General features: G+C 40.1%; 1 protein-coding gene across 2 annotated transcripts in view; it reads left to right on the top strand.

Moving 5' to 3' along the window:
- TMOD2 (tropomodulin 2) overlaps positions 1–21,314 on the top strand; it is a 56,729-nt gene extending 35,415 nt beyond the window's left edge. For both annotated transcript variants that reach the window (XM_020869211.2, XM_070469279.1), the window contains 3 exons: positions 4,576–4,719; positions 10,869–11,013; positions 13,300–21,314. In XM_020869211.2, coding sequence (XP_020724870.1) covers positions 4,576–4,719; positions 10,869–11,013; positions 13,300–13,334 — 324 coding nt within the window. In that variant the 3' untranslated portion in view covers positions 13,335–21,314. The remainder of the gene's footprint in view (positions 1–4,575; positions 4,720–10,868; positions 11,014–13,299) is intronic.
- The last annotated feature ends 3,647 nt before the right edge of the window (positions 21,315–24,961 follow it).

Here is a 24,961-nt window from a genome sequence, read left to right as displayed (position 1 = left end):
ACCATACAACTGCAAGGAATAACTGTTATCCTTTAGAGTGAAAAGAAAAACCTCTTCCAGCCTTATGCTTGGATGGCTTCACATGGTCCAGCCCTCACCTGGCTGACCCCAGATGGTTCCCCTTTCAGCTATGCTATCATCAGAAAAGAACTTTTCTATAGGTTGAAGATTGGTTGATTATCCCACAGGCAGCAGAGATATTCAGACTATGATTGTGGGTGAACAACTCACTGTTGAGAATTACAGATCAGCATTAAAGCAAGAGCTTGGAGACTCTTTTCTATTTAAGGTTCACAAATAGACTCTACAAAATACTTGTGGGATTATAGTGAATATAGACAAGCTATGTGGATGTGAGATGACATTATCCCCATTTTACATATGTGGCAACTGAGGCTCAGAGTTTGAGTACCTTAACTAAGATTACCCAGCTTGTGACCAAGCCAGGAAGCAAATTTAAGTGATCTGTAATCAAATTCAGTTTACCATGCTCCACATGCTTCCATATAATCACACCTATAGCAGGGAGTGTTAATGAAACTGACCACACTAATGAATGCCAATGTAGAGAAAAGGCCCAAATATGTTTTTAAAAAATGCTGTTATTAATAGGAATGCCACATAAAAATCAGAAGTTTAGGACAGCACTATCAAATAAAAATAAAATGAGAACTACACATGGACCTTTAAATTTTCCAGTAACCACATTAAAAAAAAAAAGGGTCTAATTAAATTTAATAATATATTTTATTTAAACCACCATATCCAAAATACCATCATTTCAAAATGTATATGTAATGAGGTATTTTGCAGTATTTTTCCATACTACATCTTTGAAATCCAATGCATGTTTTATATTTACAGCACATCTCAGTTCATAAGAGGCACTTTTCAAGGCCTCCATAGCCACGTGAGCCCTGTGGCTACCCCTGCGAGGGTATAGGTTTGGACAGTGCAGGAAACAGCAATTTCCACATAACACTGTGAAGTACAGAAAGCAAAACCTTCTCTTTAAAAATGTATTTCTTCACTATTTATATAACCTTTAAGAAATCTAGTCTTGGTTTCACTAATGTTATTATCCCCAGCACATGTAATAGATGCTCAAATATTTGCTGAACTGCAGTGAACCTGGGCCTGGAGCCCAGGGTTGTGTTTGGCTGGATCTCTCTTCCCTGTTTTGTTCGGTATAAGAAAAGTGTTTTCTCCAGTTTAAAAGAAATTGGCGAGATCATGGCTACTTGCCAGTAGGTCCTGCAAGTTTTTTATAAAGGCCTAATTGCTCTGACATTTTGTTATTCTAATAGCAGAAGTAAATCCCAAAGCTTGGAGAATCCATAAGGAAAGGCCTGATGCATTCCCTTTTGGGGCTCTAATTAAAATGTGTACATTTAATTCTAATTAAAGACCTAGCACTGAATAAATACACTTTAATTTACATGGTGTACAGTAACATCAGTGCAAACTCTTGAGCTTTCCTTGTAGTTCAAGCAAGTGCTTGACTAATACACAGGATTATTCTTCTAGTCCAGTGGTTCTCAACTCCGGGTGTTTCTGCCCTCCAGGGAACATTTAGCAGTGTCTGGAGATATTTTTGGTTGTCATGACTGGGAGGGTACTGTTGACATTTTGTGGGTCTCAGAGGCTGCTAAACCTCCCACAACACGCAGGACACCTCCCACAGCAAAGAATTCTCCAGCCTCAGATGTCGATGGTCTTGAGGTTGGAAAACCTGTTCTTGTCTCAAGTTGAATTCCTTCTCCCCTTCCTTCTTCTTGGCCTTTCTGCCATTAAAACAAAAGAGTTCAGAAGTTCCTTGTTCTACTCCCGAGAGCAATCACTGTTAGCAGCTTGTTTTTCATTCCTTTCGTTGTTGTCTATATGATTTCAATTAAAGTGATTTTGAATCCTGGCTGAACAATAGTCACTGAAGAGCTTTTCAAAAATGCAGTCATAAATCAACTATACTTCAATAATAAAAAATAAAACAAACAAAGCATCTGTCCAGGCCACAGCCTGAGATTCTGATTAAATTCATCTTGGGTGGGGCCCAAGCATTGGTGTATTTTTTAAAGCATCCAGGTCTTTCTAGTGTGCAACCAGGTAGAAATGCACTAATACATATGCACTTTTATTTTTGATTTATTATCTCAGATAGTTTTTGATTCTCTGTTAGAAAAGATTGGGCAACTCTGTACTCTCTCTTCTTTCTACTTCATCTTCCTTTTCTAGCTCTAAATTGTAGTTATTCTACTATTTCACACATTTGAGCTTTATACATTTTATCTCATTATATTCAGTTAGGTGTAGATTGACACAAAAAAATTAGAATTTATCACCAGCATTTACAATTATCTGGCTGTATAAATACATTAAAGCCTCAGTTATATGGGCCTTAAAGTCTAGTGACTAATGGCAGTCTGATTATTGTTTCTCTGTGAGTAGATTACAGTGTTTTTTCTTTCTCTATTTTCTTTCTTTCTTTTTTGGAAGTGGGGCAAGGTGGAGAGAGTTGATAACATTTGAAAGTTTTACATATTTCTGTTCTCTGAATATTCTGTGTTCCCTGCATAGCATGCTGGCCTGTTTTGTGAACTCAACTTTTCTCTCCTGATGTTGGTTTTCCTATTAGGTCTAGCAGTCATTGTTTGCCTGTTCATAGTTCCAAATAGAGAACAAAATTGATTTGTATAAACCGGGACTATTTCCTCTGCAGTTATGTAGATCTGGTTTGCCAAAAGACCTATCCCTTAAAAGGGAAGCCCCTTTATATTTCTCCATTTGTTACCATCTGGCAGGCCACACATTTTATTTAGTCATTATTGCTGCTGCCTCTCCTGCTGAACTATAAGCTCCCTAAAACAGGGATTTTTGTTTTCTCTACACCTAGCACAAAGCAGAAGCCTGACACATAATCTTTTCTAAGTGAATGAGTGAGTAAATGAATGAATGAGCGAGTGCTTTTGTAAGCAGGCAGATGAGTTGATGAGCAGCCTTCTCTGTAGTGTGGGTATGAGAAGCTAGCAGGCAACCGGGGAGTCCTCAGCAACTGCTCAAGTTGGGAGGGCTTCCCTCTGGGAGGGACACGGTTCAGCGCATTTCCATCCTGGGCATTGCCGCCTCTCCTGTCCCGTCTCCCACTCTGCATCTGGTGGAAGAGCTGGGAGTGCCTCCGTTTCTGCACTGCTTCACTCTCGGGACCTAGCACCCTCACCAAGCCTCTTCCTGGGAGATTTCTCACTGACGGCTGTGCAGGCAGTTGCCCCTTTCCAGGGAAGCCTCAGGAAGAGTTGTGCTCTCCGCCTGCTCTCGCTGATCCACCTGTTCCTAAGGCAGCTTTGTAGTGAGACGCCCGAATTGGGGCTTCCCAGGTAGCGCTAGTGGTAAAGAACCCATTTGCCAGTGCAGGAGACTTAAGAGACGTGGGTTCGATCCCTGAATCGGGAAGATCCCCTGGAGGTGGGCACGGCAGCTCTCTCCAGTATTCTTGCCTGGAGAATTCCATGGACAGAGACGTTTGGAGGGCTACAGTCCATAGGGTCGCGAAGAGTCGGACACGACTGAGACAACGGAGCACACACGCACACCGCTGGGACTCACCTCGGCATCTCAGGCGATTGTGTGGTCATTTCTCCACCAATCTTTCTGTATTTTAGCAACTCTTCAAAATAATGGCCCTCTGTCTTTGTTTTCTTGCATTGTAGGAGTTCCAGCCACTTAAAAAGTATACCTGTTCTTTATGACAGCGGGAAACTGTGGGGATGAAGGGAACACACAGGTGCCTGTGTGCCATCCACTGTCCATCTGGGAGTCACCAGTGGTTCTGCCACTCTGGGTAGTGATTTTGTTCCAAAAGTTATCTTTGAAAATCCTGATTTACAGATGACCTGAAATAATACGACTAAATTAGTAGTGCCCAAATGCTAGTCAATGATAAAAATCTTCATCCATTCATAGTAAAAGGAGAAAAATGAAATAATTCTGAGATTAATCTTTTCTACATTTTTTTCCCTAATGTTAAAATGCCTTTTCTCAAAAAAAAAAAAAAAATTGACAATGATAACAGATGGTTGTGGGTTTTTTAATGTCCTTACTTAATGAAACAAAGTTGTTAATTCTATGTCAGTGTCTTTTCAGGGGGGCTTCCTTAGTGACTCAGTGGTAAAGAACCCGCCTGCCAATGCAGGAGACTCAGGTTCGATCCCTGGGTTGGGAAGCTACCTTGGAGAAGGAAATTTCAACCCAGTCCAGTATTCTTGCCTGGAAAATCTCATGGACAGAGGAACCTGGAGGGCTACAGGCTATGGGGTCAAAAATAGTTAGACACAACTTAGCAACTAAACAATAACAATCTTTGGGTTTTTTTTTAATTTTGCAAGTATGTGGAATTTATTAGTCTGAGCTGCTGAACTGAACTATTTTTATTGCATTTTTTAATTATTACCTTAAGGTGAAGTTATGATTTAACTAAGGTTTTCTTTAAGTACTGTAAAAAAAATATTTAATGTGGTGGTGAGAAGTTTGGTAAATAAATCTTTAGAAACCCTAATGGTTGTTTCTTTTTCACATCATAAGGCCTTTGCAGATATGCTAAAAGTAAACAAGACCTTGAAAAGTCTAAACATAGAATCCAATTTCATCACTGGTGCTGGGATCCTGGCCCTTGTAGAGGCACTAAAGGAAAATGACACCTTGATCGAGATCAAGATCGACAACCAGGTGAGCTAACTCACAGGGTACGTGTGAAAGGGAGGAGTACCATAATGGAGGGAGTTAAAAGACAAAGTTCTGTGAAAAAGTTTAATTTGGTATTCTGGCTTCCTGGTAATTAGGACAGCTTCTGGCCTGTAGAGGGTGGGTGGGAGAACGTTTTAATAATTAAGCAATGTCTAGTGGGGCAAGCTCGTGTTCTTGCCTGGAGAATCCCAGGGACGGAGGAGCCTGGTGGGCTGCTGTCTATGGGGTCGCAGGGAGTCAGACACGACCAAAGCGACTTAGCAGCAGCAGTGGGGCAGCCTGAGACAGAATGAGCCAGCCCTCCCCCAGCCCTGGGCTGGTCAGGCACCAGAGGAAACAGAGAGGAGACCGGCAGAGGTGTTGACAGCAGCTTTGTTCAGCCTTCATCATCCTTGCCTGTTAGTAGGAACCTTGGCGCAGTCCTGCCCCAGCCTTGCTGTTGCCTCTTACTGGGACTGTGGAAAAAGAGCAGAGTGGCCACACCCAGAAACAGCCTCCCTGCCCTGGGCTGGAGGCTATCAGAGCCAGGCAGCAATCCCAGGCTCCTACTGTCTGGTGCTGACCATAGAGCCTATTTAAAGGAGTTGGGATTCTAGAAGACCGTCTGATTTAGAGTGACAGGCCACACCCACAGTGTGATCACAATCGCAGCTCTGCTGCTTCTTGGGGTCCCAGCAAGCTGCTTCTCCCTGGAGACACCCCCTCCCGTACACTGAAGACCTCTTTCCCAGCCTCAGCCTAGAGAGTCTCTGGAGTGGCTCTACTGACTTCCCCTGGCTCCTGCCTGCAAGCAGCAGCTCTCCATTCTCAGCCCTGCCCCTTTGGCTGCCAAGGGATTCAGGAAATCTGAGCGTCCAGACACAGTGTAGTTGAAATAAAGAACCCTGGAATGGACCAGAAAGCGCGAACAAGGAGACTAGTGCTGCAAGCATCCCCTCTGCGGGGTGATGGGAAGGGCGGTGGGGGGAGTGTCCCATGCATGTCTGGGAAAATCCCTGGTTTAGACCCCACCCAAAACTATCACCTAAGCCTGGAAAGCCACGGCAGACCCATGAATAGCTCTTCTCTCCTTTATTTGGCTCCAGGACACGTGGGCTGTTTCAGTGCTATATGAGTACATCCCAAGTTTTCTTGAAACATACTTGTACTAAAAATTATTCATTGGCCAGTTGAAATTCAAATTTAATTTGAATTAATTAGAGGTAGGTTGATCTATTCCTAGACTCCCCCTGAGGCTTGTTGCCAGGGGAGCAGGGGAGCCCCACCAGGAGACAGGCACCGTTTCTGTCTCGTCCTCCCCAGAGGGCTGCATCGTCAAAACAGCCTTCCCGTGCAGAGATGTGGAGTGAGTCCTCAGGAATGTGCACATGTGGCCATACACGCTCGGGAAGCTCACTCCTTGTATCCTGATATGTGTCCAGCTGCTAGGCAATTAAGAGGGAAGAATGAAGGAGTGGAGAGTAGGAAAACAAGCTAGAGGGAAATAGGAAGGGAGTAAAAAAGAGTGGTGGTTCAGGGATGTATATCAAATAGACCAGTATCAGGAAGAAGTTAAGAGGACTGGGGGTAAATGTTTCCAGGAGAGCTAAGACAGAAGTGGATACCTTGTTCCAACGTCCAAGGTAGGTTTAACTTTCTGTGTTGGTTTAGGCCATTGTGAAACCCCTCATCTGAAATAATGTCCACTACTTAGTTAGGGTTGCCAGATAAGATATAGTTAAATTGGAATTTCAGGGAAACAATGGAGAGTTTTTAATACAAGTGTGTCCCATGAAATATTTGGGAGGTACTCATACTGAAAAATTGTTATTTTATGAAATTTAAATTTAACCACATGTCCTATGTTTTTATTTGCTAAATCTAGAAACTTTATACCTAGTAAATGAGCTGAAATCCTGAAAATTTAGAATAGAGTATCTTTTGAGAATGCATGTGGGGGCTTCCCTGGTGGCTCAGTGGTAAAGAATCCGCCTGACAATGCAGGAGACACAGGTTCGATCCCTAGTCCAAGAAGAGCCTGCTTGCCGTGGAAAAACTAAGCCCATGTGCCACAGCTACTGACCCTGTGCTCTGGAGCCCGCAAGCCACAACTACGAGGCCATGTGTCACAGCTACTGAAGCCTGCACTCTCTAGAGCCTGTGCTCCACAAGAGAAGCCACTGCAATGAGAAGCCCGTGCACCACAGTTAGAGAGTAGCCCCTCTCTACTCACAACTAGAGAAAAGCCCACATCCACAAAGACCCAGCACAGCCAAGAATAAATAAATAAAAGTTTGGCTTTTTTAATGCGTGTGAAGAAGACCCTGAAATACAATGTCTAAACTTACACTGAAGCATCAACCTCCTTCCCCTCCTTAGCTCAGAAGGGATTTGTGTCCTTTTTCAACTTTCCTTCCCTAATTTGCCTCTGAAATGGCTTCTCTTCACTTGTGACAAGAGGATTAAGTTCTAGAACAACTGGAAAAATTATTTGCTTTATTCCGAGGAGGAAATTCAGAGTCAAAACCTGTCTTCCATCCAAATTTTGTTTGTTGACTCATAGACTGTTAGAAGCAGACCTCAGTTTCCTTAGCTGTATAATGAAGAGTCTGATATAAAATAATCTCTAAGACAGTGTTTCAGGCAGGAGCAGCAGCTGAGACCAATTTAGCACCATTGCAGCAGGCAGCTGCACCAAAGCTAAGGCCTGCAGAGAATCCTGCACTGGGGTGGCTGCGGTGGCTAGGCTCCAGGTAAGCAAGCTGTGATTGAATCAGGTGCCGCTGTGAGAAGAACAATCAGTGATGCGTATTAGTGAAACAGATGGGTAACTGCTGAATAAATCTGAGGAGAGAAAAGTGGTCACTTCAAAAAAGGTGATCTGAAGAACCATATGCTTAAATTTTGTTTCTTTTTCTTTGTATTTAGTGACTTAAAAAAAAAAGAGAAATATATCCAAATTATAAGAAATTTTGGTGCCCATTTATTGCCCTAGGTTTATATAACACAAAACATCTCAAAAGAGGAAAAAAAAAAAAAAAGACTCAGGCTAAGAAAGATATTCTATGCTGTATTACTTCCTCCCCTTCTTTTATATGCCCTCTTCCCAGTATAATTGTCTTCAGATCTTATGTCCTTTATATCCACCATCGCATGCCCAGCCTGTGTGTTACCCAAATCTAGGGCTCCAGATGCCTAAGCTTTGTGAAAGGAAATAGAGGGACTTTATGTCACCCTCCTCAGTCAGCTACCTCCACCCTTAGAGAGCATCTGTGGCGCACCCCAGGGACATGAGTCATAACTGCGGCAGCCCTGACCTTTGCTCAGGTCTCAACTCCTAGTCCAGTCCTGCTTTTCCAAAGTGTGGGTTTCCCTGGTGTCTCAGATGGCAAATAATCCACCTGTATAATGTGGGAGCCCTGGGTCTTCAATCCCTGGGTTGGGAAGATCCCCGGAGGAGGGCATGGCCACCGGCTCCAGTATTCTTACCCAGAGAATCCCATGGACAGAGGAGCCTGGTGGGCTACAGTTCATGGGGCCATGTCATGAGCTAAAGTTGCTCATGAAGTGTTGAAGTCAGTATCTCTAACATTTTTGCTGCCTCTCCCTACCATAACCTTACATTGCTGATTGCTGAGCACACTAATCTCTATGCTGTGGATATCTAAAATTGTTATTGTCCGACCGGAAATATCACATTTTGTTCTTTTCTTGAGGAAAGACTCGTTTGACAGGTTACTGGATGAAAAGAAAGAAGAGGAGCAGAGTTAAGCCTTAGAACTTACCTAGGACACAAAAATTCCTTCACTAACTTTTCTTCCTCATGTACTCAGTACTTAAATTTTCCAAATTTAAAAGGTATATATATTAAAATATATATTCAATATATTTATTATATTTAAAAGGTATTATAATAATATATAATTTAATATATTTAACTGATATGTAATTTGATATACTTAATCAAAATTGCATGAGTCAGGCACAGACAGACTTGGCAGAACTATAGGGTCCAGGAACACGGCCTAGTACACCTGAGAATTTTGCAGCAACATAGCATTTTAACTCAGTGGGGGAACAAATGAAGTAAAAGATGGTGGGACTACTCACTAGCATTTAAAAAAAAAATTTTATTGGAGTATAGTTAATTTACAACATGACTCTCCAGCATTTTGGAACAAAATGACATTGGGGCTATATCTTAATTTTTCTGCTAAAATTCATTCCAGGTAAAATGAAAATTTAAATATTAAAATATATGAAATCATAAAACAAATGAAAGAAACCAGAAGTGGAGAGGTTTCCTCAGCAGGACATAGAATCTAAGAGGCACAAATTTGACCATATGAAAATGAAATATGATCTTGTACAGTAATCAAAAGGAAAGTCAAAATACAAACTGAGCAAAATTTTTTCATCATTTTTGACAAAAAGCTAATTTCCTAATGTATAAATTTTAAAAACAGGAACTACAAGCTGGTAGAAAAATATACAAATGACATTTCCAAAGAAATACAAATGCATAAGAAAATTAATCGTTCTTAGTCATAATTTGAGAAGTGCAAATTAAAGCAATTAAATGTAAGTGAAATACATTTTTACCCCTTGGATTGAAAAAGATGAAAAAGATTCATAATATCCCATGTTGGCTATAGTAGGGAAAACTAACTTTCTGACCCTATTACCAGGAGTACAAATTGTCATAACCTTTGAGGGTAAGTCAGTCATTTATCAAAATTTGAAAAATGCTTCCTCTTGGAGCCAACTATCATGTACCCTACAGGCACACTGGCAGAAATGCCCCAGGACATATTGATACTTTGTGTGGGCGGGAAGTTCACCACAGCCTTGTTTGAAATTGTGGGAATAGAATGCAGTGTAACAGTCAGTAGGATGTAGCTGAATCAAATATTATCACTAACTACAATGGAATGCTATGCAGTTGTTCACAAGGATGAAGGAAACATATATTTACCTACGTGAAATGATGTTCTTAATGTTAAATGAAAAATAAAAAACCCTAGAATAATATGCTGAAAGTGAAAGTCGTTCAGTCGAGTTGGATTCTTTGTGGGTCGCCTGCCAGGTTCCTCTGTCCGTGGAATTCTCTAGGCCAGAATACTGGAGTGGGTAGCTATTCCTTTCTCCAGGGGATCTTCCCAACCCAGGGACTGAACCCAGGTCTCCACATTGAAGGTGGATTCTTTACCATCTGAGCCACTAGGGAAACCCAAAATAATATTCTAGTGTAATCCATTTATGTGAAGAAAACAGACATTACATGTGATTACATGTACATGAATGCACAGAAAATGTTTCAAAGACTACATGCCAAACTGACTTTCTTCATGGGAAATGGGAGTCTGGAGGAAGGGAGCTTTTTATTTTATATACTTTTTTTGTCTTTTCTTTGTAGTTTTTTTAAAAAATTAATGAATAGAGGATGGAAAAAATGTAGTATGTTCCTTAAATTATCTATGGATTCCTATATTTACATGCCCCCATTTTTAACCCTACTTTTAAAATTATTGTTCTATTTCTCAAAAAACAAGAAAAAAAGCAAAAATACTCTTTCTACCACTTAAAAAAACAGGGAATTTTCTATAGCCCAATAGCCCATTTAGTGTTTGATAATTCACCTGGCCATGGTTCAAACCACACTAATAAAACCTCTTGAAGATCTCCTAGTGAGACTCTGTTCTGAGAGAATGACTGCCCGTCTAGTTGATGATTTTCAGGTATCTTTGGATGTGGATCCCAGAATAGAAGATTTTGCAACTGGATTGATTGCTATAAGACTGTGTCACTATAAAAAAAAGAAATCCTTTGTTTAAACAACAGATACTGGGGTAAAGTGGAAACACCACATGTTAGTTTTGCTTTAATTTTATGTCTGGAATTGTCATTTCCTTCGTAAATAATTTGCCTAGTCTTTTCAGTTTAACATGCCAGCAGATTCAGCTGCCTCTTGGATTTTGGTTTTAAACAAGGAACAGGTGTATGAGAGAAAATATCTCAAGTGACTTTGTTTCAAATTGAGACTTTTGCCTTTTTGTCCAACAAATAGCTGTACATCTTTCCATGCATAGTTAATGTGAGTAACTGTTTCCTCTTCTTTCTTGGCCATCCTCTGTTTGTGTCCACATCTGCAGAGACAGCAGTTGGGAACAGCCGTGGAGATGGAAATTGCCCAGATGCTGGAGGAAAATTCCAGGATCCTCAAGTTTGGATATCAGTTTACCAAGCAAGGACCACGAACAAGAGTGGCAGCTGCCATCACAAAGAATAATGACCTGGGTAATGCAGGCATAATATGTGCTGTTAGTAATTACAAGAGCAGGACGACCATTCATTTCTCCACTTCAGACATAACATCTCACAGATAACCATTCCACTGGCCTTTGGTGTCAGCCCTTCATCAGAAGTATATTATTACATGGTCATAGGAATCCACATCATCTTTACAGTGTTTAAGTGTTATCGTGGCATTCTTTCAAGAGGAAGCTTTTTTCCCAAGCAGCCTTTGATTTTTGCTTGGTTTCCTTTGTGTGTTTAATTCTTCTTTACTTACTTCTTATGCATAATCACCCTCTGTTTATAATCTACACCGGAAAGTGGACACAGTGACATGGAAATTCCCAGTTCACTTATGTTTGACTCCTAACTGTGCTTTTGTACTTGGGTTTAAGTATGGTTATGTCTGATACCGTGGTGATTTACATGTGAAATGACCTAAGAGAGCTATGTTTTTTAATGGTTAAACTCAGAAGTAGCTTTTTCAGTTAGTCCCTCTTTAATCTTTCCTGCTACTCATTCTTTTGTGACTTATGTTAGAATGAGGTAGGGCATGTCCTGGTCAACCACAGTGAAAAAGAATGGCACCATTTGGGGGGGCTTGATCTGGGGACATCCTAGCCACCTGAAACAGTGTGGAAAAAGACCATCCAGGTACCAACAAACAGTCCACTTGGCAAGTAGCCTGCCAATAACAGGCTTCAGTCCTCAATAGAGGTACGGGGAGAGAATGCCAGACCTCAGAGAAACTGAACAAGGTGTCCCACCAAGTACATTGCTGACCTTGGGGAGGGTTCAGATGGTAGACAAGATGAAAGCTAAAGGTTAGAACCGTAAGAAGGCAGGTGAGTGTTAGCGTGCAGTTCCCTGCCCACACGTGCTTACCCACAACCCTGAAGCCCAGCCAAGGTGCAGTGAATGGCACCCAGAGGCTGGCCGGGCATATGACAGTGTTTGCCTCCAAGGCACGAAGGGTGAGGCGCAGTGGGCAGCAAACGGGAATGATTAGAGCTGCAATCAGAAGATACCTGGGAAAACATGTAGTTCCTCATCTGAACAAAATAAAATAGGCAAAACTGGAGGTTTGGAGTAAATGGAGAGGCGATCCTGAGCCCAAGAGCAGCAGTCATGGGAATAGCTTTTGTCAGATTTTCTGCATCTGAGGCAGGAGCAGTCTGGGTTATGTAAAGTGAGGAGATGAGATAGGGCCACAGGCCAGGGCACTTTTTTTTTTCTTTTGCCAAATCCAGAAAGCTTAGAGCAGTCCTCTTCCTGTCCACCAGAGGAGCCTGCAGGTAGGGATGTGAAAGGGGGAAGAAGGTTGTAGAAGTTGGGAAAGGCAGTCAGGCTAGCTCCTTTGATACAAAGTACCAGATTACAGGGTGCTTCCCAGGTGGCTCAGTGGGTAAAGAATCTGCCTATGACTCAGGAGATGTGGGTTCGATCCCTGGATTGAAAAGATCCCCTGGAGGAAGGCATGGCAATCCACTCCAATATTCTTGCCTGGAGAATCCCATGGACAGAGGAGACTGGAGGAACCTGGTGGGCTACAGTCCATGGAGTCCGCAAAGAGGCTGAAGCGACTTGAGCACTCACGCACTCACACCGGATTAAATGAACCTTGATCTCTGAGTTTGCTAGACACCTGAATAACACCTTCCTTCTTGTTGTTGTTTAGTCGCTCAGTTGTATCTGACTCTTTGCGACCCCATGGACTATAGCCTGCCAGGCTCCTCTGTCCATGGAATTCTCCAGGCAAGAATATTGGAGTGGGTGGCCATTCCCTTCTTCAGCACACCTTCCTTGGAGATTGCTATTTCGAAGTTTCCATTTAAAACAGGTTTAGAAACTTTAAACTTACTGTTTGCAGCTCTTCGTGGTCTTCAGTTCAAAATCAGAATTGTAAATATATCATCCTAGGGAATTAGTTTTAGCCAGTTGGTGACTGAGTTACACAGAAGCTAAGAAGATATGCTGTGGATAAGTAAACATGAGACGTTCACTGTCTCATGGGTTTGTTCCAGACTTCTACTCCATTGAAATTGGAAAGCTCTAAGATTCAAGTTCCCAACTATCAGACATAGCTTTATTTAAATGTAAATTCCACAAAGCACTGGGCTCTTCTATCATTTCCGTGTGTTGCCCTGGATAATTATTGAAATTTTTGATAACTGTCCTCAAGCGTGTGGGATTGCTATTCTGTGTGATTATTGTTGTTTGTCTGAAATTTAAGGAATATTCCCTCTCCTTCATTTTGTCTTTTCAAACCTTTTTCTCTTTCTCATCTAGTTCGTAAAAAGCGAGTTGAAGGTGACCGAAGGTAAACTTCCACAAAAAGAGGTGAAGTTTCCCCACGGCAGCACTTTAAATACAGAAGTTCTTCTCCTTCTTCACTGGGACCATTTTATCAAAGGTTGTTCATTTCCATTAACCAAGCAACTAGTAATTTAATTGTTATTCTTTTTTAGTGCTACATATTTGTCTTGGATTTTTTAACATATGCAACATATGTTTTATTTGCTCCTGGACACCTCTGGCGACTTGCACTAATGATTTATGCAGATCTTAGTCAGTGACAGAATCAAAAATGATTTAACCATTTTCATACTGGGTTGTCTTGCTTTCTTATGTGAACTTTTTTTTTAACCATTGAAAGGAACTTAATGTATAAATGTGTTTGTAACTGTGATTAAGATAGAGGCCTACCTCTGTTTACATGCACAGCTTTGAGTTAGGCTAAATACATCAGAAGTGTTCCGCTGACCACATAAGAAGTTAGTATTGCCAATCTTTCACTGAGTGAGAAAATGTAACCAGGTTAGCACAAATTCTCCCTTAGTTCCAGAAAAGTCACTAAATGCAAATGCCCTGCTGGTTGAAGATCAGTGGTGTCATCCTTGTAAAAAGAAGACAGCGTTATGATACATAAACACAGCTTTAGCAAATAAGTATGAAATATTTATTCACGCACAAATATAGCTTTAAGCCAGACTCATGGGTAGCAAAATGAATTAGCTACTTTTACTGATTATTCCACATACATTCAATCTTTAACATCACTCTATGGATAACATTTTACAAAACTGTTTTAAAGTTTTCCAGCCATGATGGGAAATTTTTAAATTTTAGTCAGAGGAAAGCTTTTCAAATAGTACATTCCTAAATAAAACAGTAATAATAGCACCTGAAGGTTATCTACTACACACAATTACATTATTTGGAAGATTTTAGAAGCATTTATTGCTTTGTCTTTAGGGCAACAAGATCACAGGATGAAATATAAATGTTCAGGATAATTATGTAGATTTTGTCCACGTGGCATGATCCATCCAGATATTTGCAAACATCAGGAAAAATGTGAATTATTATTTATCCAGAGTTTGTTATCTCAAGGACAAAGCCTGTGAAAGTACAACTGAGATGACTGCCTGATAGATGCTTGAATAGATGCTTGATAGATGTTTCATCCAACAGCCAATAGTGTCATGTTAAGCTAAGGAAATATGTGACTGCAGCCTTTGGCACCAGCTCTTTTATAACTGTCAGTGCCTGAGGCTAGAATTAATGGCCCTCTGACACTGCCTTAGGCTCCTCTCCCTCCTCTTCCCTCTCCTTTCCTTCCATTCATTCTCTTTCTTCTCTGTAATTCTGAGCCTTGTAAAGGTGATGTCCTTTGTCTTGATGACACCTGGAGCTAAAGGAGTTGCTGAGTCAGGCAGAACATGGGCCCAATGAAGAATTCACTAAGTAATTGAGTGTTCCTGAGTTGCTTGATAGCAATAAAACAAATAAATGGGAAAACAACTCATACATTATTCTAGTTAGTTTATAAAACACACAGAAACTGGAGAGAAAGTCCTTTCTTAGCCACAAAAGTCTATTGGGTTTTTCCTTAATATCTTTTCGACCAACTTTTTTGACCTTGGAACAAACTTTTTGACCAACCCAATAAAATTAGATATTTACTTGTAAGTGCCCACATCTCTAGCTCTAAAATCTTTTGAAAAAAGAAAAAGAAAAAAAAAAGAAGAAAACAAAATAAAATCCTTTAAGATGTAAGAATATTTTATTATACTTTTTGAGGGAATAATGAGCAGAACATATTGAATTTTGGAAATCACAAAGATTCTTTAGTTTTCTGCTAGATTTACCTATCTATTAAAAAAAAAAGTAGTAACTACTATTTGATTTTTTTATTTCCCTTTTATTCATTTAGGTGTGGTATGTTGGAGCCAACACATATAGGTTTCACCATTATTAAATTATCAAGAATCTTGCAAACTGGTGCTAAGCACAACCATTATTAAAAATTAAATGGCATGCACTTACAATTAAATAATTATATCCAAAAAACAAAAGTAATACTCAAAAATACATTTTGCCATTTTCGTACTCTTGAGATTATTTGCACCAACTGTGTTTTTGGCACAAATTTTTTTGGCAGAAATACTATATCGTGGTATGCTATTATACATCTCTCCCCAACTCACTAGTTCTTCCCAACTAAGAAGTTCCGTACTTCTTGCTGGTAGTTTGAAATTGATCATAGCATGGAAACTGATAAATGTTATAAATCAAGACTTTCCCCTATCTCACCTATCCCAGGTTGCTGGTTCATGCATCCACCATCACCATAGCACTGGGTAAAATGTATACAGTTTTTCTTCCTTTTTTTTTTTTTTTTGGTATACATGTTTTGTTTACCGTGTTGCCAAAGGGAAGAATACTTCTGTTTCTTAGTTGTCTTTCTCCTTTCCCTTTAGATTTGTTGCAAATATATTCAAGTGCAGAGTCCCTGACATGCCCCACTAAGTAAGGCTTTTTCTTTTCTGTTCTCATTTACTCTCTTTCTTGCCTTGGATCTTGGATCCTACAGAGTGTTCCCTGCAGCCCCAAGATACTGTGGACCCGGGGCTAAAGCAGTTCTTGGCAAACCCTGTCAGGAAGAAGGAAAAAGGTCAGGACTTGATAGTGACTATGCTGCAGTTGTTGATAGTATTAAAGCAAACTAATGGGATATTGTCAAAATTTAGCACTGTTTTTAGCTTATAAAATAGGTCAAATGTATATAGAATCTATTGAATCAAATATTTATTATTAATCAACTTATCATTACCTGTGTTTTTGAAGTAGCTTTAAAAGTGGCATTTCCATGAGTATTCACCTAACTATTAGAAGATAAATTTGGAGGGCCTATATGTCATTTTGGAGAAGGAAATGGCAACCCACTCCAGTATTCTTGCCTGGAGAATCACATGGACAGCGGAGCCTGGTGGGCTGCTGTCCATGGGGTCGCACAGAGTCGGACACGACTGAAGCAACTTAACATATATCATTTAATTAACCTAGAATTTCATTTCCCTGTCTCCACAGTGTATGTAAGTAGAAGTTCCTTCGTGATCCTGAGCATGGTTAATCCCTTACCATCCATCATGGTGGGACGTAATGTATATACAATATCTTTATACATATGCATTTTGTCAAATATTAGTCAATATATTTGGCAGCATCTGGACAATTGATTGAAGGGAGGTCATCTTTCCCCAGACGACCTCCTTTCCCCTTTTAGACTTGTACAGGCCCATCCTAAGTGTAAAATCATTCACCTGGACTTGCAGGCTCCTGTCACCAACACCCATCCCAGCATATGTGAAAGATAACTTTTAGGATATACATTCTGGAAGTCTAGAGCGATCATGTCATTAGTCCAGCACAACATCTCCCCATCTGCCAGAAGTGTGTGATGCAAGCTGCTTTATCCTCATCAGCACGATTAAATCCCTGCCTTTCATCTTAGTAGGGCATAATGTAAATAAATGTCATGTGAGTGTGTGTGTGTTGCCAAATATCTACCTGGGTATTTGGCTGCATCTGGACCACTGATTGAAGGGAGATACTCTCTCCCCAGCCCCATTTCCCTTGTTCTTTTTAGAGCTGCTTTAGGCGTAGGTTAAATGTGAAATCCCTCACTAGAAATTGCAGCTTAGGTCACCAACCACCAAATTTCACAGCACTATGGAAGATAACTTTTAGGGAAGCCTGGAAATCATTTCATTGTCCCAGCACCAAATCTCTCCATATGCCTAAAATGTATGAGTGAAAGTGCTTTCATCTCCATCAACATGCTTAGGCCCCTTCCTTCCACCTTTGTAGGATATATTGTATATAGATATTTTGTACATTAAAGATTGCCAAATACTATAAAGGAGGTATTTGGCCAAAGCTGGACTCCTGATTGAAGGGAGATGCGGTCTCCTGGCCCCTCTCCCCTCTCCTCTCGCAGAGTTGATGCGGGCCTAGGTTAGGTAGAGAACCACTAACCTGGAGGGGCTCGTGCAACTCACCCATCTTAAAGCACTCAGTTCATCTTACAATACAAGCCCATCTCCATTTAAAAACTCACAAAGCATCCCAATGCCTATACTCCTCAAAACAATTTCCCTAAGGGAAGCCTGGCACATCAAATCAAAAGAACGGCTGCTTCCCTTCCAGACAGAAATGTGGCCCCTGGCAGGGCACCAGCATTAAGGAAACCAGTGTATTCTGAATAACTGCCATGAGAACATTTCAGTCAAACCTGAAATTGGTTTAAGCATCAACATGCTATAAATGTAAGATAGCCCTTTAAAAGTTCCAAGAGTTTGAGGATATTTTCCTTTTTTGTGGTCACGATGTACTTAGCCCTCTTCTAGGCACTGTGAAGGAGACGGGAAGTGTAAGATTATTATAATTTGACCTCTGCTTCCGGGTTTTGGGGTAGAGTGCCCTTTTGGAAAGTGGATACCATTTTTTAGCTCAAGTATTGATTGCATATGCAAAAACTAGCAGGGAGCAGGGAGCTGTGAACACTGGGTTCTGTGCTGTGTTACCTATCCCCAGGAGAACTGTTTCTGGAGTTGGGTTTGAAGTCTTGATTCTGTTGCTTCCTTCTTCTCTTCCATTAATGAAGCATGATAGCTATATTCATTGTAATGAACAGAGAACTAAGAAATATTTTAGCTTTTCATGACAGTAACAGTTTCCCCTTTTTGCTCCTAATTTAAAATATCCCTGTCACTCACTGTGCCATCCTCAATACTCAAGGATGGAGACACACGCAAAGGAAAGGTGTGAGAATGCTTGGGAGCATCAGGCATGCCCTCTGGATGAAAATCACATGATCAGGCCCCTGGTAACAAGCTGGAGAGAGAAAAGTACCCAGAACTTCAAGGATGTAGTCACTGTTCTTGCTCCCAACTCTAGATCAAATTCTGTTTTGTGGTTCAGGAGTTTAGTAGTGTGGAGGGGCTAGGTGCTGTGGAGAAGGAAGATGGAATTAATGTTTTTCATTTGCTTAAGGGTAGAAGTAAGCTCTGCTCAGCTTACCTCTTTCTCCTTTGCCCATAACAGCTATGATTAAACATCCAGAAGATGGATGGAGGAGGAGTGGCAAGGTTTGAATTTATAACCTGCCTGTTCTAGGAAGGTTGTACGCATATCAGAGGTTATCCCAGTTCTGTGATGCATCGTTGATTTGAAGGAGGGTGAAGGAGACTAGACTTTTCTCTGACATCTTCCATGGTAGTCATTCTGAGCACATTGGCTCTGCTAGTTGGTATGGTGGCAGGGCACCATACTAACAGATTTGGAGACTGACTCCTAATCCCATCACCAACACTTAGCAGGTATATGATCATGGGCAATTCATTCAATTGCCTGACAATTATAGACTATATAGGGGGAAGAGCACTGGATTTGGAGTCAAGACACTTGGACACTTGGCTCCATACTTTCTTAGCTGGGAGACTATGGGCCAAGCCACTCAGTCTCTCAAACCTAAGGTTCTTCAGTTATACTATAATGGGAATAATCTTCACTAACTACCTCACAGAGTTGTGGTGAGAATATAATCAGCTATTGGGATGAAAACACTATACTGGAAAGGGCTATACAAAAGTGGGAGATCATTTTTTATTATCTATTCACTACTGTTTTCCACTGCCTCTTGAATCTGTTTTCTTTTCTTCTAAGCAACAATTACATCTTTCACGTCTTTTTGAATATGGGGAATTGAAGCATGGGTATGATGTCGGGGACTGGTTATTTTACTTTCAACATAGAAGTAGGAGAAGTGGTTGATAGGTGCTGTGAGTGTTAGACATACCAGTGAGGGGGGGGGGGGCGGCATTTTCCTGGGCCACTTTGACAGCACCCTGGGATGTTGTCAGGACCCTTGCAGAGAGCTTAAGGCTGGACGCAGGGGGGAACGAACAGTAATTAAGAATTGAGGGGAGGGTCTGAGCACTGCTGCTGTCCAGTCAGCTCTGTCACTACTCAGGGGGTGGGTTCAGCTAAGGCTTGAGGTGTGATTGGAGGCCTAGGAAAGAAGACTGTTCTTTAGGGCCCCAGCAGCTGTGTAATAGGCTTGAGCCCTGATAGCAAAGGGCAGGAAGTATCACTTGTGAGGTCAGCTCTCCCAGGCATCAGCTGCTTTGTTATCACCAGCAACCTTAGCCCTGATCAGTATTATTTTCTGCTAAGAAAGATATTGAAACACAGCCTCAAGGAACTTTCGTAAGTGCTGGGAGGCAGGGACTGTCTCATGAATCTTTGCATCTTCAGTAGCATCTAGTAAGGTGCCTTGTACATAATAGGTGCTTAATAAATGTTGATTGAATTGAAATGTCCTCCAGCCCCGCAAGAATCATGCTCCATTTGCCACCATGGGATACTTTTGGAAAATAATACTGATTTCAATGTCAGCTCTGTGTGGCTTCCCTAGTGACTCAGGCGGTAAAGAACCTGCCTGCAAAGCAGGAGACCTGGGTTTGATCCCTGTGTCGGGAAGATCCCCAGAAGGGAATGGCTGCCCATTCCATTATTCTTGCCTGGAGAATTCCATGGACAGAGGAGCCTGGTGGGCTATAGTCCATGGGGTCACAAAGAGTGAGACAATTGAGCAACTAACACGCTCACTTTTTTCACTATGTGTGACTTTGGGCAGGTCTTTCATCTAATCTTCATTTCCTTTTTAAAATGAGTGAGTGGATTAGATGCTCTCCAAGGTCCCTTCCAGCTCCTAAATGCGACAGTCCTGTGATTCTAAATGTCCCCGTCACCTGTGAACGTGGGTGCTCTATGCCTCTCTTGCTCCTTCTCTCCTCCTAGGCTTTGTTCAGAGGAAGGGGTCTGAACATTCCACAGAGCCATTTGTTCCCCTTCAGCGGATTTTACTGTCTTCAGAATAGTTCTAGAGGAGCAGCTTTTTCAAAAAAGACATTTTAAAATATATTTTCTCCTCAAAATTAGTAGAGAAAGAAAGAAGGAAATGTAAAGAAACTGAGCACAGTAAACATGGCACGTTTTTCATAGATTTTTATTTAAAGACGGAGAGAGTCTGAGCACATATTGACTGGATAATAGAAGCCAATCGCACAGTACACTGTGTGACTGAGAGAAGCTTGTCCCGGATTAAAACTTTCCCATGGATAATCTAAATGCGGATAGATAAGAATTGGCCATATGATGAGATGGATAGAAGGTGTACTTTTTAAGGACATTTTATTTTAGTACCAAATTTTGCCAATGACAATCTTTAGTTAAGAAAGAAATTCTTCGGAACTAAAATTCTCATCTCTGCCACTTTGCTTTTCAAAAAACCCCATTATATTCATGGAATAATACTTATATTTTAATTAAAACTTTATCTTAATTCTGTTTCATCTATTTAAGGAAAACGAGAGAATTTTTCATTGCATTTAAAAATGTAAAATACTTGCATGCCACCAGTGTGTAATACTTTACCAGTTCAGATGCTTGTAATGTGTGACTTTATGTGTCCCTGTATTATTTTGAAGAGAAAAAAGGAAATAATACTTTGTAAGCTGTTTAAACTTACAATGGCAATATTTATTTGGCTAAGCCGTTATTGGAAAATGCACATAATTTCGTTTTTCACTTTGAAACTTTCCAATCAAAGGTAGATATTGATTATATTCATTAGGGAATTGAAGACTAATTTGCCTTTTAAATGTGAAATTGAACATTCTGTGGGAAATGTGTGAAAAAGCAAAATGTATGAAGTGTGAAGTACTTTTCCCATGATAATTAATAAGGATCCCAGGTGGCATAAATAGATGCAGTGTTTGACTCTTTGGAATTTGCCAGCCTGATCTAACGCTAAGGTAAATGTACACTATTTTAATGAATCAATATCTTTCTGCTTTTAAAGATAATAATGTATTCATTTGTGTCTGGAATGAAATTTCCAAGTGAAAATGTACAGAATACTAGGAATTAATAAACTTTTCTTTTTAAAAATGAAAGCAAGGACTGATTTAATCTGGATAATGTTAAGACATCTGGCCTTTTTAAAGTAAATGGTTGGCACTGTGTTCTCATATTAGAAAACTACATTTGCTAGAAGGGACCTTAGAGTGTCCCTATTATGAAGAAGATAAGAAGTAGACAGACAACCAGAAGTAGTCAGAGGAGAAACTGAGACCTTATTATCAAAATGAAAATAGACACACACACAACATTCGCTAAACAGTTCACATTTGTTACAATAAATGGGAACAAGAACACAGGTAACTCAAAGAGGTTAAGTGTTTTACCTTGAGTTTTTTATATTAACTTTGGAATTGCTTTCTTTGTAAAGTATGATGGAATTCAAAACAGGGAACGCTAAAAATAATAAAGTTACATTGTAAAGGCTTGTCCTGGAAAAACAGGAAAACCTATTCTTTCTGCTGCCCTGTTGAACTGTGCTCAAACCCTTTGTCGCTTGGACTGACGACAAAGCCCAAGAAGAAGCATAGAAGGCCTGTGTCGAGTTTCTATATTTGCTATCTCACACCTTTTCATGGTCAAGAAGGTATAGTATTTATTTGAAGGATTCTCTTTCAGTCTATGAAGCTGTAATGAATAGGCATTACAGGTGTGCACTTTGGGATCAGAATCTGACTTCTGTTAGTTGTGTGAGTTTCTGCAAATAACCTAGCCTCAGTTTCTTCACTTCTAAAATAGGAATCACAACCCGGCTTCCCATTAGGGCTATCATGAGGATGCACATGTAAAGATTTAGAGCAGTCCCTGGCATGTAGAAGGCACTAAGATATTAGAAAAATTCTAACCTAAATAAGTATCCATGGATATTAACAACAACAAAGTTCTTCATTTTATGCTGACAGTGTTAGGAATTTAAGGACTGAATCTTACTATTTTTGTGTTTTCATCGTCCATCCCCTTTCTGTCAGATAGGCCCTCCCCTATCATTCCATGAATCAAATATGAGTAAGATAGAGCTGACTCAGGAGTTATTCCTGACCCACCCCCTCATTTAGCTTTTTGTGACTCCCCTGACCTTTCACCTTGCTTGCATTTGCCCTGCTTTCTGGGTGCCCTCCTTTGGATTTGGCAGTTTGGCCTCGGGAGTGACTCCTTGATTTGGGATCAGTTGTATGTTATGCTTGATTTTGTTATGGACCACCTTCTCTTGGTTTGATCATACAGCCTTCCTCTGGGGCTGTAGGAAGTGGTGCCCCACACCCTCTCTACCCTGCTTCCAGCTAGCTTCTCAGTCCTACCAGTCAGGGAACATAACCAGATGCCCACAGCGTCCTGCAAGTGTCCCACCTATCACAGGGCCTTCATAGGGACTTGGTGTATGTGTGCTTTAGTGAGGCGGGCTACACTTCGGGCCCAACCAACCTAAGAAATGAGATGCTATGCATGACTCAAAGGGTGTGGTGGTGGAGGTGGAAGCTGGGCAGAGATGGGAGAGTCCTCCAAATTGTAGACCACTGAACTTACCAGTCCTGAGCAACATTTTAGAAAAGTGTGTTATCCCCTTTAGTGGTTTGTAAGCACTTAGAATTGAAGCAGTGATCTCTAAGAGGCAGCATAGGTTCACATAGAAGAAATGGTAGGAAGTCATGAGAATACCGTCCAAAGAACATACAGTGTTTAGATTTCATTGAGACATTTGAGAAAGTCTCACATATCCTTGAAAAATATGGGCTGCACAACAATTCATCAAAGTAATTAAATGGCTGGTTTAAACAGTCTTTTTAATTCATGATCATAAGTAAAGGCTGATTAATGGAAGAATTTCAACCAGGAGGGCTTAGCTACTCTACAGCTATTTCCTTGGTGAGTTTTATTTAGCAGTTCATCCCTAATTTGGATGTGATACTCATAGACTATAGATTGAATCTTTAGCTCATGGACTCGAGGATAGACAAGGAATACTCTGACAGGTTCAAAACTATCTGGACAGGCCGAAGTCTATGCCTGTATCTAAGCAGATAAAATTGAATAGAAACAACAGTACAGTTTTCTACTTAATCCAAAAACCAACTACAAAAGAGAATGGAAAAAATGTGACTTAATTACCATCTGTGTGGATAAAAACTTTAGTGTTAACTAAAATCGTAACTGTGAGCAAGAAGAAGAAAGTGCCTGCCTAAAAGTTAACTCTAGCTTAAGTGACTAGACATGGAGTCCTGATATTTGGCCAAGAATCTGTTATTTGTCCTGGACTTTGGGCCTCAGCTTTTAGAATGCCTACTTCACTATTATTTCCATCATCCTTGAACTTTGTCATGATTTGTGTTTATATGTTTTTAAAGGTTATTCTTATATCTAATCAGTCAACAGTGTCACTGATAAGAACAAAGTATGTCATTTAGATTTGTTATTTTATGAATGTTCATTTTTAGATATAGGCAGGTATTCTAGATTTAATCTAGTGAAAAATCTCTTATTTATTGCAATTCTATCAATTGCAATATTGTTGCAATATTAAATAATATTGCAGATTGGCTAAGCAAAATCTGTAGTAATTCCTTCATTTTGTGTTCAACATCAATTAAAAAGAGATCAACTCAAAAATTATTAAGAACTTTCAAGCAGTTAAGTAGAGAAATAGGTTGACAGGTACTACAAATATGGACTGCATTAGCTAGATACCTTAGGAATAACAAGTGTATCTTTTTTATTTTTAAATAAATTTTTATAAAATTTATAAAATAAATTTGTTTTTAAAACTTTAATAATACAAGGAAGGATACGAAGAGATTATATCATAACTCTATTCTTTGTGGAATTTTTGGTGTACCTAGAACATATAATTTAAAACCAGAATTTAATTCTTACTTAGTTACATTTAGGACATGGCTCTTGTTCATCCACTCACCTCAGCTGAAATAGGACTCTCTCCAGTGACTGTAGGAGAGTCTTACAGCTCACAGAGCTTGGAAATTATTATTCCTATGCTATGGTAAGCTTTACTATTTAAGCACTAATACTTTAAATAATATTAAAACAGTAAGTTAGATTTTGGCATCAGTTTTTAGGTTTATTTGTGTATCCTAGAAATTTATTTTTTGATAGTGACATTTGTGAGCAGCTTTGGCTTTGGCTGAAAATTTGAATTAGCCCTTTGTCATCTGGCTGAAAGGTGGGTATATTTAGTGCACCTCCAGTGGAGGCACAATAGGATATGAGAATGTGAGGAATGGCAAAATCAATTCCAGCTGATGGCATTAGGGGAAGTTTGAGTGAGAAACAGGCATTTGAAATGGACAGTGAAACATGAGAAACTTCTAACAAGCAGACACCGGGGTGCTAAGGAAGGATGTTTCAAGCTAAAGGTGTTTGCTTAAATCCTTCCTTTAAAATCATACACCCCAGCTATGGTGTCCATCTTCTCTGATTCCTACCTCCCACTGCTTTAACCAACTCCAAGCTCCCATGAATGAAATCTTTACCATTTTTTTTTTTTTACAACTTGATGTCTTCAGCTTAAGTTTTGTCTGCTGGCCTATAAAATACATTAAAAAAAAAAATAAGTATATCAAGGAAACTATTTCCTAAAGGAAACTTTTGATAACAAGAAAATTGCTGCTGGCATTAATTTGCAAATGATGATTCAGTACAACAGGCTTTATGAGTTACTCTGGCTGGAAGT

Source organism: Odocoileus virginianus, chromosome 6, assembly GCF_023699985.2.
Source record: "Odocoileus virginianus isolate 20LAN1187 ecotype Illinois chromosome 6, Ovbor_1.2, whole genome shotgun sequence".
Classification (NCBI taxonomy): domain Eukaryota; kingdom Metazoa; phylum Chordata; class Mammalia; order Artiodactyla; family Cervidae; genus Odocoileus; species Odocoileus virginianus.
Note: the sequence above shows the minus strand (reverse complement) of the source record. Positions and strands in the feature narration are given on the sequence as shown.